Source organism: Punica granatum, chromosome 2 (assembly GCF_007655135.1).
Source record: "Punica granatum isolate Tunisia-2019 chromosome 2, ASM765513v2, whole genome shotgun sequence".
Lineage (NCBI taxonomy): Eukaryota > Viridiplantae > Streptophyta > Magnoliopsida > Myrtales > Lythraceae > Punica > Punica granatum.
Window position 1 is genome coordinate 42,298,906 of NC_045128.1, and position 26,578 is coordinate 42,325,483.

The 26,578-nt window shown below is 36.4% G+C and overlaps 3 protein-coding genes and 1 non-coding gene across 12 annotated transcripts; 1 reads left to right on the plus strand and 3 right to left on the minus strand.

Annotated features, from left to right (window-relative positions):
* The first annotated feature begins 12,191 nt into the window (after positions 1–12,191).
* On the plus strand, positions 12,192–15,438 carry LOC116196015 (BTB/POZ domain-containing protein At2g04740). 2 transcript variants are annotated; one of them, XM_031525519.1, is made up of 6 exons: positions 12,192–12,590; positions 12,826–13,145; positions 13,527–14,286; positions 14,418–14,454; positions 14,534–14,672; positions 14,954–15,089. In XM_031525519.1, the coding sequence occupies exons 1-5, from the start codon at positions 12,436–12,438 to the stop codon at positions 14,669–14,671; spliced, it is 1,410 nt and encodes a 469-aa protein (XP_031381379.1). In that variant the 5' UTR covers positions 12,192–12,435; the 3' UTR covers position 14,672; positions 14,954–15,089. The 2 variants fall into 2 exon arrangements, with proteins under 2 accessions (XP_031381379.1, XP_031381378.1); XM_031525518.1 differs by having other exon boundaries at positions 12,194–12,590; positions 14,534–14,667; positions 14,954–15,438.
* A 108-nt stretch (positions 15,439–15,546) lies between these two features.
* LOC116196013 (fimbrin-5) lies at positions 15,547–20,564 on the minus strand. 5 transcript variants are annotated; one of them, XM_031525513.1, is made up of 16 exons: positions 20,422–20,564; positions 20,120–20,270; positions 19,814–19,939; positions 19,535–19,705; positions 19,176–19,408; positions 18,915–19,086; positions 18,785–18,823; positions 18,592–18,660; positions 18,351–18,467; positions 17,761–17,972; positions 17,117–17,272; positions 16,839–17,038; positions 16,559–16,716; positions 16,372–16,468; positions 16,178–16,269; positions 15,547–16,103 (listed from the first exon to the last, which is right to left on the minus strand). In XM_031525513.1, exons 3-16 carry the CDS (start codon positions 19,898–19,900, stop codon positions 15,843–15,845), a joined length of 2,064 nt encoding a protein of 687 aa, XP_031381373.1. In that variant the 5' UTR covers positions 19,901–19,939; positions 20,120–20,270; positions 20,422–20,564; the 3' UTR covers positions 15,547–15,842. The 5 variants fall into 5 exon arrangements, with proteins under 5 accessions (XP_031381373.1, XP_031381375.1, XP_031381374.1 ...); XM_031525515.1 differs by having other exon boundaries at positions 20,120–20,233; positions 20,422–20,562; XM_031525514.1 differs by having other exon boundaries at positions 20,372–20,528.
* Positions 20,565–21,611: 1,047 nt separating this feature from the next.
* On the minus strand, positions 21,612–21,685 carry TRNAI-AAU. The gene has a single exon. It is a non-coding gene; the product is annotated as a tRNA-Ile (tRNA).
* Positions 21,686–22,330: 645 nt separating this feature from the next.
* LOC116197952 (fasciclin-like arabinogalactan protein 7) lies at positions 22,331–24,293 on the minus strand. Of its 4 annotated transcripts, none has more exons than XM_031528238.1 (2): positions 24,144–24,293; positions 22,331–23,378 (listed from the first exon to the last, which is right to left on the minus strand). In XM_031528238.1, the coding sequence occupies exon 2, from the start codon at positions 23,334–23,336 to the stop codon at positions 22,542–22,544; it is 795 nt and encodes a 264-aa protein (XP_031384098.1). In that variant the 5' UTR covers positions 23,337–23,378; positions 24,144–24,293; the 3' UTR covers positions 22,331–22,541. The 4 variants fall into 4 exon arrangements, with proteins under 4 accessions (XP_031384098.1, XP_031384097.1, XP_031384099.1 ...); XM_031528237.1 differs by having other exon boundaries at positions 24,134–24,289; XM_031528239.1 differs by having other exon boundaries at positions 24,139–24,282.
* Positions 24,294–26,578: the final 2,285 nt, after the last annotated feature.

Here is a 26,578-nt window from a genome sequence, read left to right on the forward strand (position 1 = left end):
TTGCGCAAATTATGTTTAACTTTTTCGTATTACCAACGCTTTAGTTGTTCTCGTACTTCCGTGAATGAAAATACACATGCGGAATTTGTGGGGCCATATTGATTCGTTTTCTTTTACAATTATTAAATTCATCATTTGTTATTTATGAATTTATATGTAGATTATTTTATTAAATAAGGTGAGTGAAGAAATATCCAATTTTGGGCCAAGGAAATAGTCTAAAATTGTACATGGCAAGTTCTCATTGAACAAATAGTGGCTTCTCATCACACAAGCTCAAGGAGTATGCCGTGATTTGATGTCCAAAATAAACATTGTACATATATACGTGCATATTCTGCAAACTGTTCTCTGTGCGATTAATTCTTCTAAGTAGCTAGATATGCTTTCGTTTATTTTTTATCCATTTGGTGTTCAGCATGCATCAATATCTATATGGTAAATTTAATTGCTGACTAGTTAAATTAGCTAATGACCCTATCAAATAATAAAGAAATTTAGATTAACAAAGAAAATCAGTCTATTCCCCAGACAGGCAATTCATATCCCAAAAACTGTTATCGTGATTCAAAAAAATAACTATTATTATAAAACTTGAACTATAAACATAACTAATGAATATTTGATTGGATGTTAGGATAATCTCTGTTGGAAAATATTTGTTGATCAAACATATAAAATTACAATCAATTATTGCAAACTGCTAATTTTATAAAATTATGATAATATTTTAATATTTGAGACGATGATGTCAAAAAATTATTTAAAGAATTATGAATCAAATTTGTATAAGACACAGCTAAACTAAATATCTATCCTATATTCGTCTAATATATAAACCACTAAATAAATTATAATGCATACTAATAGAGCCATTAGTTTCAACTATTCAAAATCAGAATAACTTAATGAAATATTATCATTATCATTTGAAATTGATTATTTAAAATTTTACAGTTCTTAAAGGAGAAAATTTGTATTTTGAAAAATCTAAGTAATTATTATTAGAAATGTCATAATTAAATGCTTGAAATTAATACATTTAACAGAACTGCTAGAAATACTAAAGAAAAATTAATTGATTATATATAAAATTTCCACCACAAAACACTAACTTTTCAAATTTTTTATGGTCAAATAAAAAACAAGCCGCTACGAACTTATGATCAAATAAAGAAAATGACATTTATAAGAAAGAAGGTCATAAATTGTCTTTGAAAATATGAAAAAGAAATTAATGATATGATGTTTGAACTAAATATATGTGATAAATATGTATTACCAATTGAACTAAATATATTGTGTACGTATGTTACCTAAAATAAAAAGTTGCAAAATTCTTATTTAATCATTTAAACGAACAGTAAACTTTTACCCAGAGATTACCCTAAATTTATTGTAGAGTGATTTTCCAATGTTTGGATTAAAAATTTAAAAATATTATTAGGTACTCTTAATAAGAAAATTAGTCTTTTGAAATATAAGTAATATACTTGAAAATCGCTAAATAAGCATATATACAAATTAAACACAACTCTCTAATTATATAAGCTCATTACGAATTAATCACAAATCTCTAATTATATAAGCATATTACAAAACAACATTAACATGTGAAAATAGACAATTGAATAGCAGTATTTTAGAAAAATACGTGCAAGATGAAGTTTGTATGACCAAACGGAATGTCTTTATTGTATTATATTAATGTAGACAGATATGAAATGCATATGAAATAAAAGAAGTTAGATATTAATAGTCAAGTTTGTCAAAAAAATAAAAAAAATCACAATACACTAATTCTACAAAACTAGGATCTCTATCTAAGAGAGTTATTGGCAAAATTTTCACTAAATTACTTAAAATTTATCTAATATATTAGAATTATTATTCAAAATTTTAATCACTATTGAAAATTCTTATTATTCTTAAGAAGTAAATATATCTTAAAAAATTGTAAATAATTATTATATGAAATAAACCCGTCAAATGCACAAGCGGAAAAATTGATTTGTATTTGTTGAAACTGTAATCTCGATTCTTGAATACAATTGAGGGTAATAAGTTAAATACATCAATATAACCAAATATTAATATACAGATTTGAAGACGTCAACCTCAGTAGCACTAGGCTTCTCCTTCGAATTGTTGCCATATTTAGTTGCAGTATTCTAGTTAATTTTTTTTGGTAGATGCAGTATTCTAATTAATTTAACGAGCATCGATCATGAATCATGGACTAATTAAATAAATGTGTCCGTGCACACATGCTACACACAATAAACAATGAATGTAATAATACCAAAGTCCAACCAATTATATATGATGAAACGAAAAAAACAATGTGTGGACCGCATTCTGAGACCTCGGATCGTCAAAATTGTGTCTCAAAAACCCCCTGGATCGAGGCAGGCATGGGGCCTCAGCCCTAGCCCTAGATGCTTGCTTGTGTTTGACAAATAGTATTATTGAAGAACCCTAAAACAAAAGTCATTTTAATTAGGTTATTATTTCAAGAAAAAGGGCCCTGAAATCATTGACCCTTGTGGGGAAGACAAAGACAACACCCCAACGTGTGAAACAAAAAAGGCCTTCTCCCTTTGGCCCACCTTCAAAAGAAAAATAAATAAATAATTAATTAATTAAGATAATTAATAAATTGCCCCAAAACCATATAATTAATAAATTATAAATCAGCCCCTTTGACAACAACACATAAACAGGAAATCCTCGTCTTCTTCTTCTTGGGAACGCCTCTTTCCCTCTCCCTCCCTCTCTTTCTCTGTTTCTTTGCATATATAAGCAGACGTATGAGTGCATTTCAACCTCATCAGCGTTAGTGGTGCAGTTATGAAGAAGAGGAAGAAGAATAGATCTTCGATGACTACTTCATTCGATCGTGAATATTTATATACAAACACTCTCATCACTCTCTTCCATGAATAAGTTTCTCCGAGGGTTTTCCACACCAAGCCGATTGAAGTGTTATTTGCTCGCTAGTTATTTATGTCATCTTGGATCGACTTCGACGGCAGAGTGTTGCAAGTAGGGAGATCGTGGATCGGTCGAGCTCATCACCATCCTCGGTGATCGAGGGAAGCATTTTGGTGGCGTACATGGGAAAGCCAGGCATTTCATACCTTCTTCTTTTTCATGCTGCTTATTTCTTTTGTTTTTCGCTTGCTTCATTTATAATTTCTTCTGGTAATTATATATCTCTTTAGTTTCTTGTTTTTAACATTTTCATTCTCTTGTATGAGAAAGATCAGGAAGAACAAATAGAAGAGTGTTATATATGTACGACTAATCGGTTATTTAATATATATACATATATATATATGCACTCACACATATATATATATATGTAAGCAGCAATGAAATAATTATAATCTTTTGGTTGGCTTCCTTTTCCACTGCCATTTTATGTAAGTTAACTAGCTAACCTGTTCCAGTTTAATGTGTTTGTGTAAATTTAAGAAATGTTCATTTAATTGATGTCCCATTTAATATTTTTTTTTAGGTCTTTCAGGTTGAATAATTGACTCTCTGATTATTTTTTCTGAGTTTGAAATGAAAATTTTTGTATATTATTATTATTATTATTGCAATTATTAGAGAATAAAACAAAAAAGTTTTTTTTTTGGTGAGTGGTATATGTATGTCTTAGATTGAGTGACATGTAATTTTATCAATAAATGCTTAAAGAATTTGGTTATATTTTATTGTATTGATAGAACATTGCCGGTGAAATTTCTTTTTCTCTTCTTTTTTTTTCCTTTTTTTTTCTTGGTAACAAAATTCCTTTTCTCCTTATCCCTTTGGAAACAGATATTCCAGATTTGCATTTATTCGTGACACCATGGAATTAGTCCATAGAGGAAAATAATTTAATACCATTTTCAAAATTTGTCTTGTCCATTTTTGTTTCAATCCGTGTTAAATCGATCCTCCAATTAATTTTGGTTAAAATTAAATTAATGGCATTATATATATATATATATATATATTAATTAGCTGCAGGTAATGATTTTTTGATTGGAGACGACACGGGCATGTTAGTGTATATGCATCACATCAGCAAAGGGTCATTGTCATAGTTTTGAACCCTCACCCACCACGCTGCTTCTTTGAAAATCTCTCTCTGGGCAATATATATATATCTATCTATCAATCAACAGACGAACACAGAATCAATTATAATATAACAATGTTTCCTGGCTACAATAATTCTTAGACGCTCTTTCCTTCTGCTATTTTGTTTGGTTCTTGTTCAATTAAATCGATAGCTAGTAGGTGGGGTTACACGACCCGTGAATTACAAAATAATAATTATTATCACAATCATAGTACAATACATAATTAGACACATATATTACCATTAAGAAAGTCCAAAATAGAGAAAAAGGAGGAGCAGCTGCATCTGACCACCATGTTTGTTATTACTATGCCTATTGTTGTTGACTTTTCTTATAATTATATTTGGAGGTCTTCATTTCCAGCGTTTTCTGAGCTGCTTTTTTCCTGCACGGGCCCATTTTTCAGATTAGTTCTGCATGCATGAACAGATTGGTTTACAGTTAAATGCCTATGGAAATTAATATTATTATCTTTATAGTTTAAATTTTTTATAAAAAAGGTAGGGGATCCTCAGCCAAAATGTCAGCCTCTCAACTGAGAATGTCCAGAGAGACATTTGACTTCCAATGTCATGAGAAGAATCATGGACTAGACTCTTTTTTTTTTTTTGTTGGGTCTCACAATTTCTCTCTTTTCATATGTAGGTGGAGACCAGTCAAAAAGCTTGCACTAATCCGACCATTAGATATAAGATCATTTCTAAGTGTCTGATGCATATATAAGGTTTGGACACTAAGCATATGATATGATCAGTATGGATAAATCAAATTGACGATATACATATATGTGTGTGCGCGCGCGCTTGCATCTAACGAAGAGTTTTTAAACTTGTGAACTTTTCTATGGCACATGATTTGATTTTTTCTGTTTGCAGTTATAGCTCTCATTCTCACATTAAATTTGTATCATAGATCAAAGCATGCGTGTCGTGGTTGATGCTATTAGTAGTGGAAAGTTTGAGCATTAACCTTTGTAAGATACATGAACTTCACTAGAGTCCTCCCAAACCACGCATTCGGCTATTCGAAAGAGACCGATGAACTTCCACATCCAAATCGTCTAAATTAATGAAATATATGTGTGTACTTGCGTGTGTATATCTGAGACCGAGAGTGTTTTTCTTTTCTTTTTAATAAATATAATTTGTTCGTTCATTAATTTGACAATCGATAATCTCGTAATAAAATGTTGAGAGAAATTATATATATATATATATATATATATATTATGTTTAGTAAACCGTGTCGTGTTGATGAGAGGGTAATGTGAAATGTGAAGAAATGGTTTTCAATATTATACGGCTTGCATTGCGCCCGAGGGTAATTATTTGCTTTGACTTTTCCATATTCTGTATTTATCAATGTTGCCCCCGTTTTTTTTTTGGGGAGGGGGGGGGGGGGGGGGGGGGGGGGGGGGGGGGGATGGTGGGGGTGGGGGTGCGGGTGGATATTAATGTTGCTCTGTTAATTACAACAATAATTTTCATTTCATCTCTTCGACTAGAACATTAGAAATATATGTCCCGTCGCGTATTTAATCAACTATAAACTTAATCTGTCACAGCCAACATGATGCGTAAAAGCTTACAGCGATCTTTAAATTGATGACTTTCATATGAAGATTAATTAGGATTAGTGTCCTATCTAATTTCTAATAATATCCTTTTTCTTTTCTGGAGAGTTTGAAAACTTCGAATATGCTTGTTTGTTCTTTCGGGCCTCGACCTCAGGATGACCATGTAAACAAAACGTGCGAATCCTTGTTTAACCGCGACATGAACAAACTACAACAAGTAGAAACATGTAGTCGTAGAAGTTCAATTATGGGGATTTTGAAAAAGTTCTGAATTACCTTCTAAGAAAAAAAAAAAGAAAAAAGGAGAGAGAGAGAAATATTGTGAAAAAGATCGGCCTTATTGGTCGGCCGGGCCTCGCTGCAGTCTCCAGACCCGGCAGGCCGACATTTTACCGGGATGATGAAAAGGTTCGGGCCCTCCGCCTGTCCAAGTCGCTGCCAACTTATCAATTCAATTTTTGGACAAACGAATTATGCTATGGTTGTAATCCTTTGTTATTATAACTGTCTAATATTAACATTTGAGCAGTTTTACGTAGAAAGAGATATTTTATTGAATATTTTAATTGGGATGTTAAATTTTTAAAATTATCATTAAAAGAAATACTAGCTAAAATCCGTGCATTGCATTGGCAAAAAGCTAGTGTATAATATATAAAAGCTAAAGCGTAGAGTTGTAAAAGCTCTATTTGAGAACTCTCAGCTCTTTAAATTTTCTTGATTTTTAGACTAATCCTCAGCTTTACAGATTTTCTCGATTTTTTGATTATTTCAATTTTAAAAAATTTATGACTCAATTATTATCTTGGAAAATTTAAGTAACTTTTTTTTTTGGTCACAAACTGAGAAGTCATATATTTGCATCACAAAAAATTAAAATATAAGTTACTAAAAGTCATTTTAAATGAGAATGTCTACAATTAGCAAACATAATATTAAAAATTGAAAAATTAGATTTTGCATAATATACAATTAAATAAGAGAATTAGTTGAAAAACCGACCATAAACCGTTTAATTCAATCTAAAGTCCAAAATATTAATAATTATTGTCCAAAATAAAAAAAATTATTAAAATTCTAATTGTTCATAACAAATAAATATATTTTTATAAATTATAAATAATTATTATATGTAAGTAAACCCGCGCACAAATTAATAATACGTGTTTGGCTTGTATGTGTCCCTGAATTTCCTTGTTGGGGGGAATCGAGTCTGCGGTCTTCTTTTCCTCTTCTCCTCTTTCTCTTGACTAAATCACAAAGAATTAGCAATTTCTATGTGGTTTGGTTTAGGTTTTTTGTATTATTGAAATAAAATTGCATGAGTTTGTACCTGAAGTCAATTTCCTCACGTCTATCACTAAAAACGAAGACCCCAGTGTTTTCTGGCTTATCCCCTTGCGGCCTTTTCCACTCGATCGAAATCCAGTCAATACATGATTGATCGCCCCTTTCTTTTCTTCCTTTTGTATGCTTTCTTCCTTATATAATTATTTACACAACATATTCTTTTGTTTTTTTTTTGGTTAAAACAATCACATATATGTTTATGCTTACATATGTCTTACAAATTTAAAGAGTGTGCTCCCTAGCTAGGTTCTTTCTTTTTTTCTTTTTTCTTGGCAAAACAAGAGTGTTTTTTTTATTATAAAAAATAAAATGACACAAACAGCCTCACAACCTTTTAATTACCAGGTAAATATATACATCATTATGTTACGTCCTCTTTGTCAAAACAAGAGAAATTATATGACAACTACTGACTAAAGTAGTCGTCATATTACAAATCCTTCCTTTTTCCTAATTAATTTTTTTCCAAATCTGGGGATGAATGGCATTGGCAGGCAATTATTCCTCCAGCAAAGTTACTAACTCCCAACACTACACAGGTGAGTTGTTGACTCTCTTTTCCACAACGTACAATCTCAGTGGTCCAGCAGGTCACCACTTATGTCAGCATGATCATGTGATGATCAAATATAAATTAATGCCATAATTTGATGTCCAAAAAAACATTTTGCACATACATATCTGCATATTCGTTTAATCTTCATCCATTGGCATTCCGCATCCGCATGCATTTATACCTATGTAGTATTAATTGTTTAATTGTCTACTAGTTAAATTTAATAATGACCCCATCAAGTAATGAAGAAAATTTATATTAGCATAGAAAATCTATCTATTAACCATATAAGCAATTCATATAAAAAATGTTATCGTGATTTCAAAAATAACTATTATTATAAAATTTAAACTATAAGTATAACTAATAAGTATTTAATTGGATGGCAGTACAATTTCTATTGGAAAACATTGGTTGATCAAACACATAACATTAAAATCGATTATACAAAAAACTTATTTTATAAAATTATGTTAATAATTAAATATGTTGAGACGATGATATATCAAAAAAAGTTACTATAAAAAATTAAAACTCAAGTATGTATAAGACATTTCTAAACTATTTCTAAACTGCATATCTATCTTATATTCGTCTAATATATGCACCATTAAATAAATTATAATGCATAGTAATAGGGCCATTAGTTTCAAAAATACCGAACTATTCAAAATTACCGTTTGAAATTTGAAATTGATTATTTAAAATTTGTATATTTCTTAAAGGAGCAAATCCGTACTTTGAAAAATCTAAGTAAATACTATATATAAGAAATGTCATAATTAAATTATATGAAATGAATACAGTTAATAGAACTTCTAGAAATACTAAAGAAAATTAACTCATCATATATACCATTTCAACCACAAGACACTAGTTGGTGTGTTTGGTTTTAGAATTAAGTAGAGTTGAGTTTTGATTTTAATTGGTTTGTAATGATTGTGTTGTTGAGTTATCAGAAAAAAATATGAAAAAGTAATGAATAGTTGAGAGAAAGTAATGATTGTGTTGTTAAATTGTAGAAAAATGAATGAATAGTTGAGATAATTTAATATTAAAAATTGAATTGAATGGTTAAAAAAATTTGAAGAAAATGAAAAAGTAATAATTGTGTTATTGATTTTTATTGTATAATAAGTAGAGTTAAAGTTAGAGTTAAAATTTTAAAAACATAACTCACAAACTAAATATAGTGTAACTTTTCAAATTTTTATTGTCAAATGAAAACGAAGCCACTATGGAACTTATGGTCAAATAAAGAAAATATCAATTATAAGAAAGAAGGTCATAAATTGTCTTTAAAAAGATGAAAAAGAAATTAATGATATGATGTTTGAACTAAAAAGATAATAAGTTGCGCATGTCTTTAAGATGGAAGACACTTTCTCTCTCCAGTTTCTAGAGAGAGAAAATGCTCTCTATGTTTGTTAGTGAGCTAATGGACAGTTCTTGAATTCCATCTGCAATTGTCTTTTGAGCAGTCAAACTGATGACCAGACCACCTAGAGCCTCAGAGTTAGATAGAGATTTCCCGTCTTTGGTCCTAATTTGCAGATAATTAGGAGCCTCAGATAATTTGAAGATACATGGCAGGGGATTGCTCGCTCATCTCTGTAACAGATATTCTGTATTAAAAATTATTTTCCCGTTAATCTTTTGGTAGAAGAATTAGGAGATACTTTGTACAGAAATGTTGGATATACAAATTGGAATATGTACAAGATTCTTTTTCCAAATTTTAAGTTAATTTTGCATATTAATCTCATTCTTATTGGTGCTTGTAATATATTTCTTGTAATCTTTTGCACACAAAAAAGAAAAAGAAAAATAACGTATTGACGTGTTAAGTTGTAAGCTGTTGGTAATTAAATTATTAGGTTATAATAACATGACACAACACATTAGAAGTTGTATTGCGGTGTAACATCTATATATAACTAAAATTTACTTGGGTACATAATCAATGAGATTGGGTGCACAATAATTGCTTGGAAGAAAATTTTTAAAAAATATTGAAAAAGATAAATAAAAAAGACGATAATTAAATATTTTTAGAAATTGTAATTAATGTATCTTGATATCTGGCTCACCATATAATATTAATAAGTATAAGAAAATTAAATGAATATGGGAAAAAATTTAAAAAACAAAGGTAATAATTAAAAGTATTAATAAATGCAATTAAATGTACACAAAACTCTTACAAATACAATTGCAAGAAATTTTTGTTGTAATATTTTAATTATATATGAGCGATATTTGTATGTAAACAGTTAACTTACCGTGATATTATAAAAATTGAGCATAATTTTCAGAAATTGATATAAAAATTATTATATTCTTTTTAAAATTAATGAAGCATATATATAATTTATCATAAAAACTAAACAGATATATATATATATATATATATATATGTACGAGTATATTGAAAAGTAAAATTTTTAAAATATAAAAAAGATAATTAATGAACAAAGATAATAATTAAATATTTTTAATAAGTGAAATTAATGTATTTAAATCTCTAGCTCACTTTATAATAACTAAAAAAAAAGAATATTGATAAAAAATTTACAAACAAAGATAATAATTAAAAGTATTTAATAAGTGCAATTAAATGTACATAAATCTCTTACTAAATTCAATTAAAAGAAAGTTTTTGTTGTAATATTTTAATTATATATAAATGATAAATGTATGGCATTATAAAAATTGAAGCCAGCTTATAGAAATTGATGTAATAATTTTGATATTCTTAGCGCAGTCAAACCACGGTTGCCTGGTCAGACTTCAAAGAGCAGAGTAGCAGACCACTGACCAAATCAATGGAAGACACATATATCTTGGATTTCTCCCATTAAAGAATTACTTCAGATTGCTCTTCACCTCAGTCTTGCACGGTAAGTAAAGTCAACTGAGCAATATCTTGACAACTCAATACCTCAATAACCTCATAACCCACTGGTGAAGGAGCTGTAGCCCAGATCGAAGTGCCCCTACAGGTCCATTGGTAGTCTTGCTTATGATCCCCTTCCCAAGATACTCGGCAACCACAGAAAACCCAAGTCTTCACTTAATTGCAGGAAGAACCGTTCTTGGTCCTTGGAGTTCTGCTCCAAGTCTCTCTTTATTCCCATGACCGACCTATACGAACACCGGAGCACACTCGGGGCATTCCTTTTCATTGTCACCGAGGCAACGCTGATGGAGAGAATGCATGCACATGAAGTGGACTGCAGGGAGGTCAAGGGTGAAAGTGCATGCAGTGCACTTGCTGAGCTGAAAGATTCTAGCATTGGTCCTTCCTGACATGCTAAATTTCTTCTCTCATGGCCAATGTGTCTTCCTGCAAGACGAGAAAAGCCTCCTGAGTAGGTGTGCAACAGCAGACTCGAGGATTTTTTTTTTTCTAGGTTCCTTATGAAACTCTCCCTTCTAAACTAATAAGTTGAAATCATTACAAAGGGTCAAACTTGTCCGAACATCAAGGCTACAATGTCCAAAGAATTTGACATATGTCGAAACTGAACCATAGTCAAATCCACAGAGTATCTCTCGTAGCTCACAATCCATCAGAAACCTCTCTAATTTGAGTGCCTAACTGGGGAGAAGACCACGAGTCGTACGTCGAGTAAACACAGGGAAAGCATGTTACCCGACACTTCTCAATGGCAGTGCACGATGATCCTCTCGATTTTGCCGCTCTAGCGAGAGGGATCGTGGCCATGGCAGCCGAAGATGCTCGGAGCTTTGGAGGAGGAGCCAGAAAGTCCGAGGAGCATCCACGCATAGGGTGGAGGAAGATCGGGTGGGGGAAGATTTAGAAGACGACAGCAGGTAGATTTAGAAGATTTAGGCCCTTGACTTTTTCTCTTCTTTTACTTAAAAAAAAAAAAGGATTTACAACCGGTAAATGCTTGCTCACTTGTAATTAAAACTCGTGTGTAAATATGAAACGGTTTGAGCTGCTTCAGTTCGAGATGCTTAAGGTGTTAATTAACCGAGCAGAGAGTTCCGGACAGAACATCCTTGACACTTCTTTTCTTCTTTGCTTTGCCTTTAATATGTCAACTCTCATAATTTAATTTTTGGGGGGCGATTTTATTCTTCTAATACGATTTAAATTCCGACAATTCATACTGAAAACCATACCAAACCGTTCCGCTTCCATTCCTACCCAAGAGAACGCAAATTACCCTCAAGAGGTCAACTCGGCAGACTGCTGGTTTATCTATCTATCTATCTATCTATCTATCTATTATTATTATTATTAAAAAAAATATCAAATTAAGTGGGCCGACATTGTCTAAGAGGAAAATTACAGAAGCCCAAATCTGTTACATGGGCTAGCCACTTTCAAGTGATCAGAGCGGCCCAGTGAGCCCAATTATTTCTGGGCCTACCCTCAATCCCGTACTATAATCCAGGAGTACCGACGGCCCGAGAAACGCCAGTCTTTGTCCACTGATTCGCCGTCTAGGGTGCAATGCTCCGGGATCAGGAAAAAAGTTTAAAGCTTCTTCTGCCCGACTTTGTATACATATATATCTGTATGTATATATATATATATATGTATGTATGTATGTATTATATCCGCGAGCACCGGAAAATGAAATCTCCCTCCACTTCGGACCTCCCGGAGCTCCAACAGTATCTAAACTGAACCGACCTCCCAAAAAAGCCACCTCCGACGATCAGACATGCTCGCCGCCGCCGCCGCCGCAAAGACTCTGTTCCCGATGCAACGTCCCGAGCAACGCTCAGCTTGAGGAGTAGCTCCTCGCGGAAGAAAGGATTGCTTTGCTGGTCTCTCGCAAATGCCCCCGGAGAGACCCTCCTCTTGGACAGTCGACTCCGACATTGAAGGAATCGACCTCGACCCTTCCGATTTTGGCTCCTCAATCCCGCTCAAGAAGGTCCCCAACGGCGACATCTTCGAGGCCTCCCGCGCCGGCGATGTTGACCGACTCAGGTGATTATGGTCTCAATTACCTTTGCTTGAGCTGCTGTGGGTTCTTCTTTGACTGGTTCCCAACTCTGATGAACTCTCATCCCGAGCCAACGAGCAAAAACAAAAGAAGATTATTATTATTATTATTATTATTATTTCACTTTTAGTTGATTGTAAGGCGTCATCGAGAAATTGGGTCTCTGTTGTTGGAAGATTTTCATCAATTGATCCACGGAATGTGATGTCTGCTTAACAGATACTTGTTGGAGACCGGAATCAATGTAAATGCTCGGGACCAATGGGACTCGGTGGCTCTGTACTACGCCTGCCTTGCGGGTCACCTGGATGCTGCAAGGATGTTACTGGAGAGCGGTGCAATATGTTCGGAGCACACTTTTGATGGCGACAGGTGCCACTATGCAGCCCTTAACTTGAAGGTGCGGAAGCTTTTGAAGGCCTTCGAGGCAAGGCCGCCACCTCTGGGTCCTTTGCAGGCGGCTCTGAGAGAGACTTTCTTCGGCTGTGCGGCTAACAGGGCATTCAGTGAACAAGCAGTGAGTCTCTTCCTGGGTTCAGGTACAATCGGGTTGAAAGGAACTTTTTTGGCTGCAGTTGAGGTGCTTTCTGTTATAGTGTAGTTCATCTATTGCTCATGGAAGCTCTGAATTGGAACGGAGAATTAGTCTCATTTATTGGCTGCGATGAGTTTGGTTAGTGCAGTGAAGTAGCTCATTCGGCCTTACATAGTCGTTTTTTTCTGCTTGTCTGGCAAATGTGGCGTGTTAAGATTCCACAAGGCTACTCACTCTTCGTGAGCAAATCTAGAATTTGAGAAAGTAATTTATTTCTCATTGGTATATAAGTCATGGTGTTTGTTTTGTGTGGCTTTGCAAGATGATGACTGAACAGAGTTATTTGGGTGTTAATTAACACTTAAAGTGGGATATCTGATTGTAGGGTTGGCATCTATCGGGAATCCGACTTATGATATCTTCCCTCCAGACGTGGTATTTTTCATTCAAGGGAGACCTATCGAAGGGCACAGAGTCATCTTAAGTGCTCGATCACCGTTCTTTAAGAAGAAGTTTGAGACTGACTGGAAAGGCCGCAGAGAAGTCAGATTTTCAAAGGAAAAGTTGTCATATCCCGCCCTATACAGCCTACTCCATTTCTTCTATTCTGACAGATTAGAGATCTCTGTGGAGGACATGGAAGATCTTGTGAGGATCTGTAAAGTCTGCAAGTGTGAGTCGCTGCAGAAGACACTGGAAAAAGAGTTGATCCACCAAAAGTATGCTGAATATAAAGCTTTGAGAGATGTGGACAACTCCCAGAAGCGGTTCATCTTACAAGGCTCGTCCCTTCTTGAAGAAGAACGCCTTCCAGCTGCCATGAACCGAATCCTTGAAGCTTCTCTCAGCAATTCATCAAGAAATCACAAGTTGGAGAACAGCGGTCATAGTTTAGTTGCTTCTCTTGGTGCATTGCAGATAGATGAATTTGTAGATGATCTCGCAGATGTTTGCGTCAAAGTTGATAAAAAGGTTTTTCGTTGCCATCAGGTGGTTCTAGCTTCGAGGTCGGAGTACTTCAAAGCTAGGTTATCTCGTATGAAGGAATTTAATGAAGAGAGAGATAAATTTCCTCTCGATAAGCTTCCATGTCTTGAAGAACATGATTTGAGCATGGACACGTTTGAGAAAATGATCGAATATATGTAAGTCTCCCTCTTGATTCAGTTTGGTGGATTAAGATTAATGGAATGTGTATAGAATCTTCTATGCTGATACAATTTGATAGGATTAGTTTCTTCGAGTCTCACTTGTTCCTTTTCTTTTGATGGTTCAGGTACACTGATAGTTTAAAAGAGATTGATCGCGATCAGGTATTCATATCAATTAACCAAATTGGTGACTATCTTTGTCACTTATATAAAACTAAGATTGAAGTGAACTATTTTGCAGGCAGAGGAAATGTTTGATGCTGCCTCAAGATATCTATTGTTTCCTTTAAAGCGAGCTGTTGCTGATGTGTTACTGCCGCACCTGGAAATGGTCTCGCCCGCTGAGTTGTGCCATTGGTTAATGCTATCAGACATGTGAGGTTTTCTTCTACTTTGAGCCTCTTTAGAGGTAGCTCAGAAGTTAGTAGAAACGTCATTGATGCAAGATCTAAATTGCCCGGTTATTCAAGTTTTCGCTTGGTGCTCCGTGATTAATCCCTAGGGATACTTATCGAGCAATTATCAGGAGTAACGTACTTTGTGATTGACCTAGAGCAAGAACCTAATATGAGTTAATTTATTTGAAAATTGCCCTGTCAAGAGTGCTCTGATAATTTCTCTTAGGTAATCAAAATTTGAATGGCTGACTTTCCATTTGCAGGTATGGTGTCCTGAAGATTCGAGAGTACTGCCTAGACACGATGGCGTGTAATTTTGAGACATTTGCCGATACTCCTGAGTTCAGGGCTATGCTGTTAACGCTCCCTCCTCCATCGGGAGATTCCTCGCTCCGAACTACTGTTCCAAGCGCTCCTGGCGCTGTGGTGAATACAGATCAAGGCAATCTTCTTGATGATCTACGAGAGAAATGGCTCGAAGCTGAAGCTGCTGAGCTCGACAAGAGAGATGAGAGTGCACTTCTTTTTGATAAGCGGCTTGAGATGCTTATGCTAGTGGCTGAACAAGAGAAGTCGACCAACTTGAGCAACGAAGGTGAAGATTTGGTTGTAGAATGAATGAATGTACTCTTGTCCTGTTTGTGTTTGTGTTCTTTTACTTGTGTCGAGCAAAGGAAGGAGAGAGGTGAAGTCTAGTTGATTTTTCCAAATATACAAGTAGAATAAATGGACTGATTCGTTTCTTCCTTTTGCTGACCCAATCGAACGCATTTTAAATTGCATGTCTGAAAGAGGAATTAGCTACTTTGCTTAACATAAAACATCGACGATGAACCAGATTAGGTAATAAAAGAAGCAAGAAATTAAAATTTTCCTTTCCCTTTCTTTTATGTCATACAAATATTCAATGTTCCATTGAATGTGCATTTTCTGTGAAAAGAATAGTCTAAAACAAGCAGAGCAATAGCTCAAAAAAGTGGTTAGACATGCTTTTCCTATACCCCCCTTTCCGCTGAACGATTTGTAAGCAAAGTATTCCACAAAGAATAACTCTGTATAACTAACCTGAACCCAAACCCCTCCATTTTCACCGGAAAAAAAAAACGTAAAACAAAAGAGCAGAGGCTGCAGTAACAATTATTCAATTGCCGACTATTCCTTCTCAACAGCCGGCAAGCCTGCCTCAGCAGTGGACTTGTCATTACTATTCAGGGATGGCTCTGAATTTTCGACTTGAGATGATTCTTCGGTAGAAGCACCCTCCATTGTCAGATTCCCTAGCTCATTACTCAGAGTCTCACCATCCACAGAACCTTCAGCTGAAGGAGAACCCTCCGTCTCTGATTCCCCTCCTTGTTGCAGGCTCCAGTACATGATGCTTGCTGTTAAAGTAAGGATCATCTTCTGGTTTACCTGTGAACACATCAAAATTTGAGTATTTGTAGTTGTAGCTCAAAAGAACTCCTGAAGAGAAGAGGGAGAGGTACCTCTATAATGTCCTCGGGTAACAAGAAAATGGAGCACCCAAGCTTTCGAGCAACACTAATTATGTAAGTTGCATTCAGCTTCTTCTCCTCATCTGCAATTGCCAAGATGAAAATTCGTCATAATTTATGCTTTTATAATCCAGAAGTTTCGTTATTAACATAGTCTGACACGCTCATTTGGAAAACAAGTATACCAGTTTCGCCTTTAGTTACGAGACTCCAGTTGACCACCCTAGGCTCCACAGAACTCAGAAGCTCGAGAAAGAATATCCCGTTGGAAAGGTTCTTATCCTATAGACGAGAAAGGAAGATCGTCAGGCTCCATAGATAGTGATAATTTATGTCCTGAAAGTGCTTCTTAACCAAGTCCACTCAGCTCACCTTAAAGCTGTCCATTTGAGATGTTCTCCCTGCCTTCTTCACCTTGTTGTTCGCCCAGTTCAGAATATCACTATCTGTTATCTCCTTACCTTGCGAATGAGATCTCAGGTTTTTCAGGAGTTGGAGCATAGTAAATCTCATCAATTGCCACAAAAATGCTGCGGGTAGAAAATTGATGGAGTTATAACCCAAGTGATACAGGACTTATGGCATCCATAGCATAAGGAGATGGATTGGTTGCAAGGGAAAAGAGAATCCATAAGTTCTAAATGCCAATTACCAAGAATTAACTTCTTATTCCCCTGCACAATATCATTTCCAGCAACATTCACCAAGGAGAACTTGAGCTCCTTCCCAATCTTAACTACTTGGTTGCAGTTCTCCACTTTTCTGAAGGGCATCTTTATGGGGGGCTTCGTTGCATGCTTCCAATTAACTGATCCAGGTGCAATCTTGTCGAGAACTTCTAGAAGGACCCATCTGACAAAGAGGTTTTCAAGATAAGTGAAATTTCCACATGCAAAGTGAATATTGTATAGACAAAAAATAAAACCTCACCCAGTTCTCACATCCTCAAAGACATGATTCACGTAGTGGGCGATACCAAGACTGTTCATCCATAGTCGGAAGCATCGCTCCTCCCGAGAAGTTTGCGTATCATCAGTCATCATCTCAGCAAAGGAGATCTTTTTGCTGTCAACTGACAAACCATTCCTGCAAGAGAATTTCTTTAGTTGAGATTATGCACATTGCAAATGCTCAATCCATCCCACTAAATTTCCTCTGAACATTGAACTTCCATTAACCCTGAATATAACTATCTAAAAACAAAGAGCATCATAACCTTTGTCATCATCGGCCACTATCAAACTGCAGCCACTGAAATTATCAGATGCTGAGCTCTTTATTATTCCCGTAGTAGGTTTAAGATCAACATGGGGCAAAATGATAGCTATTTTCTAATTAGAGTCTAGGCAAAACAGAATAAACAATGGCAAACCCTCTTATGACCCACATTCACAAGCTATAGAAAACCTGAAGGTCGAAGAAGTTCATGAATTCCTAGAGACACATGGATGAAGCTATACCTATAACAATGCATTAAAAAGTTGCAAAAGACGATATATACAAGGTTCTATAGATACATAAGAGTCTGCCACTACCCTGATGGTGAAAAAGAGACATGAAAGAGCGGTTTGTACCTGTGCTGAAATATCTGAGCAACAAATGCAAGATTCAGATTTGGTGAACCCTCTACAATATCATTGGGTGTTAAATATCGTTTGCAATCCAATTTCTCGGCTTGCTCAAGAACCATGTTTGCTCGTTTCTTAGGATCCTTCACGTCCAAGGTATTGGGAGTAGCATGCTCTGGAGCAAGAGCATTGAGCAAGTAAGCATAAGCCTCTCCACTCTGCAAATTTATAATCAGGTATAGTCAGCAGGGAATGAATTAACATACATGGAACTAAAACAAAGCTGCTGTATCAAGATAATGGCATGAAAATCCAGATACGAAAATTACCCAGCCTTGAGAATAAAGCAACGTGTTGTTTTCGACTGGCTTTCTCCTAGACAAGCTATCTTTACTCTTAAGCTATTTGATGATATATATATTTTATATCCAATAAGACAACAGGTTTATTAATAAATAATTTGATGATGCCACAATAAGTTGGATAATTGAAAAAATCAACCTGAACTTTTTATGTAATGAGTCACAAAGTTTCCACAAAACATTACTACCAGATTTAAGCCATGAATATAGAGGCATAGACAACTGCTTGCTTACCTTCACATCAGAGGAGAAGTTTGTAACCTCTTTCTCGTAACCTGCTTTCTTCAAGTGAAAATTCATCCATTTAAGTAAAACCTTCTCAGGTGGCAAGCCCATGAGCTCCTCGACATCCTGGAGCGAATCAGAGATGAGAATTGCTATCTACTTTTCTAGGCTCACCCAATACATTGAGAGGAAACCAATGCCCATGTAATAATTTGATAATAGAAACTATTTAAATTCAGCATGTCATCACCTTGCTGTCATCAACCAATTCCACAAGTTGAGGAGTCTTCTTCAGGTCGAGATCAGCCAATAGTTGAATCTGATCCACCATTAGACAACATTTATCAGTAAAGTACAGTAGACTTTTTTTGTATAGAAATTTGGAGGATTAACAATGATACAGCAAAGCAAAAGAATAGAGAGTCACAAATCGAATTTAATACCTTAATTATTTGAGATATCAACCCAAGTACCAGATGTGGCTGTCCAAGACATATACAGAAGACAATTAGTTTGCAAACTGAGAGATCATCAGAGAAGGCCTTATTACAAAATGGACTCAGTTCAACTTACTCTGGCTTCAACCAAATCTTGAGTACCAATATTAACAACAGTGCAGCCTATAGCTTTGGCAGAATTGAGGCAAAGTGTATGATTCTCATTTCTCTCCCATGGATTCAGGACACGCTTTGTATTGATAGCTCGATCATCTATAGTCCCCGGGACAGCAACATTAATAAGTTTACTGCACAAGATGCCAAAGGCATCAGCAAACATGCTTTCAGCTACAAGGCCACTACGCACAGCACATTCAACTGAACGAGAAATATCTACCAGAGGAGAACGCCATCCTTCACGAGATCAAATAAAGCATTCGTCGAAGGATCAATGGGAAGAAAATCCTTCATAAATGGATCTTCCGCCAGGTAGCTGTTGATGTGAGCAACATAAGAGGACTTCTCGGACACATTTATTGCATGCTGAACAGTTGTTGTGGCAGCTTTAAGGAAAGAGGATTTCGAACCGCCAGATTTTGCTGTTGCTCGAGCTTGCAGATTTAGAAAAGCCTGCACGTAAGTGAAGTTTGACTTGCCATTTCTAAGGAATAACAGAATTCCTTATTCAACTCAAATTCCATGAAACTATGCAAGCACACAGAATGACAGAATGATCAAGGTCTTCCTCAGACTAACCCGAAGGAAAGATTCGAAATCAATTTCATCCTCCAAATTGGTGTTTGATTCCTGCATGACGGCCCTTATCTCGTCCTCGTTAAACATCTCGCTAAAGGCTTTCAATTTCGCAAAAATAGGCGGCAAATCTCCTACGGTGACCTTGCCGGCTTCATTCTTCTTGGATATGAACTGACAGGACCAAGATAAATCATTTCACCCAAACAGCAAAATCACGAGCCCTCAGCCAAATTCTTTCCACAACAAAGATAATGAAAGAACAAAATGGGAAGAACTTACTCGAGACTTGAGGGTTCGGAGCTCGACTTGGGTGAATTGGCTCTGAAGCCATGGATCAGACAAATGTACACCAACAAAACCAGACATACCGGGCCTTTATTCAACGGGAAGACAAATCCCGATCCACTGCAATACAAACACATGAATTTGCGGCAAGAATGAACAAGATGACCACAAGCAATACGCAGACAGATTTTCACGTCATCTTCTACATATAAAGACAACCCCATGAAAAGATGAAATCTTTTACACACATGCAATCTATCACGCATGTGCATGCTAGACTAAACATCGAAACATCATTACCTTTCAGCTTGAATTAAGACAAACGTCAAACGAAGAACTTTTTTTTTGTTTTCCTTTTTAATCCTTTTTCCCTTGGTCGATAATGATGCTCTGTTTCTTTTCCTCCCTCGCTTTCTGTAATAAATCCAGCGGCGAATTGAATGATGGCGACCTAATTAAAAGGCGCGAGCAATCAAATCAAAGGACAATGCATTTAATCAACACCGCCACAGCGGCGAGACACGAACTGATCCGGAGCTGAAGAAAGAGAACCTCAGAGGAACAAATGCGTGCAAGAGGAAGAACAAGAAGAAGATGGTCACCTTCCTCTTCGATAATCTTCAGGTGTCTGGCTTAAGCTTGTAGAGAGAGAGAGAGAGAGAGAGAGGAAGAAACTGTTGGATTGATGGGAATGTGGAAGGAGGTGGAGAGAAAAGCGTGTTGCCTCTGTTTTGTTCTCTTCCTTTTTTTTTTTTTGCCCTTTTCCTTTTCTTATTTATTTTCTCCCTTTCAATTAATTAACATATAAATAACTAATGCTTAATAATTACGTCTACATATTTAATTTTGTAAGTAGGATTGTGTCTTTAAAATTTGCAGGCATAAAGCGGCACTGATCGATAAGTGTATTCATATGTTGAAATTATTAGAGTATCCACGTCGACGTAATGACATCATACTTTATTGATCCAGATAAATGATACCGCGAATTTCACGAGGGAAAATTCTACCAATAGATGAGCTCATGGCCACGAGCAAGGACATGAATTGGTGGTCCACTAACTTATAGCCCCGCGGAGCACAAATTTTATTTTATTTTATTTTTTCTGATTTTACTAATTTCCAGTTTCCCATATATTGGGAATTCTTTTTTCCCAAAAGAATAATATAAAGCCACAATGCCGGCCCTTTGTCGGAGACCCGGCGCGGGGGAGCATCGGAAAACAGGCGCATGTGGGCTCCATTCCACCAGAAAACTGCCAGGGAAGCGGCACCGACCTAGAAAAGTAGTCGGTCTCCTTGTTTTTATAGTTTTCCATGGCCCCAGCGGTATGCAATCGGTCCAATGACACCGTGCTTTTCCGTTTTCTATTATAAGTGGAAAAGGTTTTCCGAGAATCCATTTGTGGGACCTAAAATCAACTCTTTTTTTTTTTTGGGAAAAATAGTTTTCCACCTATATTTCGTTTTGCTTCCTTGAAAACCTCCGAGGTGATTTCAGTCTGCGGAAAAATTGACGTGATATTCCAAAGTGGTCAATAGTCCTCGGCACCACGACTTCCTTGTTTTGCCCCTTCCGAATGTCATTGTCGGCTTGGGCTTCTACCGCTCGGCATTGATAACCACTGGCCTTCCATCTACCCGTATCCTGCATGTGAATTCCATTAAAACCTCAAACTATCTTCTAGCAGGGCAATGCCTGTGAAAAAGGGTTTTAAAGAGAGTGAAGGGCAATGTCCATTAGATGCATGGTATATTAATTTGAATATAATTATAAAATTTTTATAAAAAATGGCCCATGCAGGTCTCGAACCTGCGACCTTCGCGTTATTAGCACGACGCTCTAACCAACTGAGCTAATAGGCCATTTGCTTTCAGGGCCCGGGTAAAAACAATAACAACTGTTTAACTTTGCATGTTACAATTCCTGCTGCCCGTTGGAGCGTTTTGATCAGATCCTACCTGGTTGATCATGTCAGGCGAAGCATCTCGGCGGAATTCAAAATCATCGGGAGCTTGTGATGGTCAAGTGATTTGCAAAATACGTATATCAACGCACAAATTTTAGTCCAATGCGTGACCGGGAAACTAAAAAATAACTAAAGATCACAAGTCGCCAAGCCAGGCTTCTTGAATCTTCTTGTTCTTTTTCTGGTGAGATGCTGCAAATACTCGTGAGAACAAAAATGCAGCTGCTATATATATATATGTACAAGCTGCTTCACATGGTGGCACTTATTTATGAATGAGTCAATTGTTATGACACGAAGACCCCCTATTCTGTTTAATGCCCTTTTCATTTCACAATTTCAATGTCCCAAATGACTCAAACTTCCATGTCCACCTCTTAACAGTTAAACACTGACCTTATAAGGTGAAGAATTCTGCTGTTAACCCGAGTTTATACGTGTAGATCAAGACATCTATACGACAGAAGCTTATTCAGTTACATGTCAACATAGCAGAAATCGAAATGCATGTTGCAGGACGAATTGTGTTGGAGATATATTATGGACCAGAATCGGGTATGTAAATATCACGAGTCGAACAACAAGGTCTTACAATAAGAATGGGAATATCAAATATAATCCATGTCCTCACAAACAACACCAAGGCAATAACACATGAATCTGACATAAAGCTAATGTGTCTGAATAAAGCAATCGAACGAAATGATAAATAAATGAATCTACCCTCGACCTGATTAAGTTCTAAACCTTCATTACAATAAAAAAGCCAGCATAGTAGAAGCTGCCAGGAGCAAGCCACCCAAACCGCTCAAACCAGCAATCCTACAGGAAGAATTAGGTCTGGAAGCAGCTGGAGATGGCCCATTGTTATCGGCAACCCCAGAGGGAGCATCCGCCTCTGGTGGGCTAGCAGCCACTACAGGGGCTGGAGCTGGGGCTGCTGCAGGTGGAATATCAGTCCCAAAGATCGCAATGGGGAGGAGGACCCTATCAACTTGGTACACAGCAACCCGGTCATTGGAAAGGACGCTGCTGCTAACCTTTGTGTCAGTCCAACCTGAATTAATGTGGACCGTTCCAGACACATCAGTGAAGTTCAAGGTATACTGCCCTCCCGCGAGCGTCCCGAGGGGGTTCATCTGGCTCACATTCTTGAAGTCTGACAGGCTGTAGAAGCGGGGCAATGCATGGAAGAGACAGAGGGACTTTAGCTGGTCTGCGGTGAGGTTCGAGAGGGACGGGGACTTGAGGGACGAGAAGGCTTGGTCCTTCGGGACAAAGATTGTGATCCCGTCCTCCGAGCTGTTGGCTCGGTCCTGGAAGGTGGAGATTACCTTGGTGGACTCGAGATAACCCAGAAAGGTTTTGAACGGGCCCGCATAAGTGAGGAGGTAGGTGAGGTTCACGTGATTGGGGCCAGGAGCCGGGGCTGGGGTCGGGATTAGGGAAGCCGGTGATGGAGGCGAGACTCTTTGGGCATACGCCGATGGAGAACATAACAGCACAAGAGCCAAAGTGCTAATCATGAGAACTGGAGGAAACTCCATTTTCAGGCAAATAAATTTCCGGGCTGATGGTCTCAGCAGTTCCTGTAAAGTACCATCAATTAGGAAACAGCGATCGGTATGGGCATTTCAACAACCGCATTGAATCTATCACAGTTATCACTGGAATTACAGTCAAGAACCCAGCATCAAAATATGCAAAAGGTTGCAACTTTTTCAGTTTTCACTCATACTCTGGTCCAATCAAACCCAAAGAATAGCAGTTGGTGCGAAGATGGAACGACAAACTCGAAATGCAGATCTCGGTTCAGTGATTTGATTGAACTACGAATTCTGAAAGTTCACATGAGTATTTCCAAGATTTGGCAAGAAAACCGAAACCCAACACAGCAAAGAACAAAATCAAATCTTCAACATGAAACAAAGACAACATTAAGTGACAAACAGATATCATCGACACCCATAGCTTTTTCAGTTAGAATCAACCTCAAATTCTGAGTACATTATTGTGAAGCTTCTCAGAAGACCAGAAGTCAAAAGTGAAAGCAACAGCTGGAAAAAAGCAAAACACTGCAGTCTCTGCTCCTTTTCATTCCATGCACAGTCGACGCGGAATGCTCAACAATTCTCTACATGAATGAGAAGGGGCAGTGCAACAGATCTGGATCAGCTCATCAGAGATGACCCATCCAGAAAAGGAGAGAGACAGAGACCCCAGCTTGAAAGGAAGACGGGATTAACAGTCAACGAGCTCAGCAAGCACAGAAAACCCACATCCAGAGGGAGATTTAGCAAGCAGTGCATGAAGAGATCAGTCAAAAGCATCGGTGAAAGCTGACCTGACCTAACCTGGCGAGGAGGAGGATGAGGAAAATGGAGGCGAAAACAGTGGCCTTTACTGTCTAGAGGAACAGGCAGAACGGCAGCCTCGTAGTAGTAATAATAGTAGCACTAGCAAGCAGTACAACTGTGCAAGCACGGTCTCCGCTTCAAGCGGTTTGGACGGTTGTTTCGGTTAAGTAAAGCATCGAATTTAGGTCATTATGAATATAAAAAATTCAATATGAAAAAGTTCTATCCCATAATGAACCGATTCGACTCGAGTAAATTAGTCGGGTCTAATTGAACTTCTGAATATCAATATTCATATCCAAAAAAAATATTAGTAGCACTAGCAAGCGGGACAACTGTACAAGCACTGGAGCTGAAAAGGAAAGATAAAAAATTAGAGCTGGGGGCCCCGCAATAATAAAATAAGTGTAGTTTAAATATTAATTTCACGGTGAAATGCGATATTTTATCGGTGACTAATCCCATTCAGAAATCAACTCGGATCGATTATAATACATTTTCAATAGGATGCATGAATTCGATTATACTACATTTTCAACAGGTTTCGAATTCCTACATCATAAGTATTTTTTTTAATGAGTTTTTGTATTGTAAGTAAAATCTGCCAATGAAAGCGTTTGATTACTAATCACACCATTTTTGGGGGTTAATTACTTATTAATATCTATAGGTGAAATTAAAATTGGGAAAACCTATGAACACTGAGACTGAGATGATTGCTGCTAGCGCTAAGTGCACCAGCTGGTAAATTTTTTTTTTCCCGTTTTCTTAATAATTTTTTTTTCCCTTTAAGAAAAATAATGTCAAATGTAGCAGGTGAAGTGAAACAGGCAAAAAATGGTAAATTAAAGAAACTTTTCCCTTAAATTGCAAAAAAATAATAATAATAACTCCGTTGGTTGAATGATCGAATCCAGCATAAGAAGCACGTGAATTCCATAGGAACAAGTGACCAAATTGTTAATTAATTGGTCACTAAGCTGTCATTATTTAATGAATCGTAACTTAATTAATTCGTTGACAAGATTTGTGATTTGTTTTGTTGCGGGAAGAACCTGCCATGACAATGGCACAATCTGACTTGATTGGGAGCTCCTGGGAATTTAAAATTACATAAATTTATTTGATTTTATTCTTCATAAGACAACATTGATTTCCGCAATAATTTTTAACAAAGATTTTTTTTTATCTAAGTAAGCGTGCCTGGTGGCCTAGCCTCTCAATTTAACGTGCATTGATTAAACCCGCTCACATAATAAATGTTACATGTACATTGCTAAGACAAATGTGATCCATACCGGCGTTTCTAGTTGTCCCAATATGTAGACCAAGATTTTAATTTAGTTCCTCTATGGTTTAAGCTCTTTAAAATTCACAACTGCACATCCATCCAGAAAATAAATAAATAAATAAACTGGAAGACGTTTGAATAGCGGTTTTCGACTTTCGAGGGTCGAAACAATTGGTATTATTATGTCATCTTTCACTCAACCAGCCCATTTGAGAGGCATATGGGTTTTAGCCTACTCACGAGCATCCTCTGGGTTGGACCTTCGAAATCGTGGGTTAATGTACAAGATGGGCCCCTCTAACAACCATCTTCTTCTTCTTGTAAAATCCTAATAAATTTTATAAAATGAACGGGTAGTTCTACCATGAATATTGAACGAAAATGTCATATAAGGCAATGGTGTGTTCCACTGCATCACATTTTCTTTTCTCATAACTTTTTTCATTTAGCCTAAAGAAAATAATAATTACAAAAATATTCATGGATGAAAACAAAAAAAAGAATAAAAAAGGGATGAAGTTAAAATAGAGAAGCATTCAACGACAGTTGATTAAAAATATATTCTTTCCTTAAATCAATGACAATTTAGCTTTATTCATGCTTGAAATAATTAGTATAATATTGAGTGTTTATCACATTTCAGTTTGCCTCATAACATCTCATTACTATTGATTAGGTGTGTGTCGCGTATCACATCAAACACGAAAAAGTTCATGAAACAGCCTCTCTTTGCTTGATGTTCCTTCGCATACTCGCGTCGTAACTCAACTGCCATGCTTTTATAATCCAAGAAGAGGTGGCTAAGCTACTTTATTATCTATACTCTTTAGTGATATATCTGTAGTTTAAACTCGTGGAGATCATAGAAACGGGGGTGGGGTGGGGTCACATCATTTTCACGGAGTCAAGCATGGCATGATGATCTAATTCATTTCCTCCGAGTCTTCCTCAAAGCAATCAAGAATCATGCTGAATAATTTCAATCGCTTCCAAGGAAACAATAGACTGATATGATCATACAGATATACCCTCTTGATTTTATACTCGAAAAAGGTAAAAGCAATTGACACTATAACAGATCGTTTGGATTCAGAGTTAAAGTTATTTTGATTTTAATTTTGATTTTGATTGTGAAAAAAGA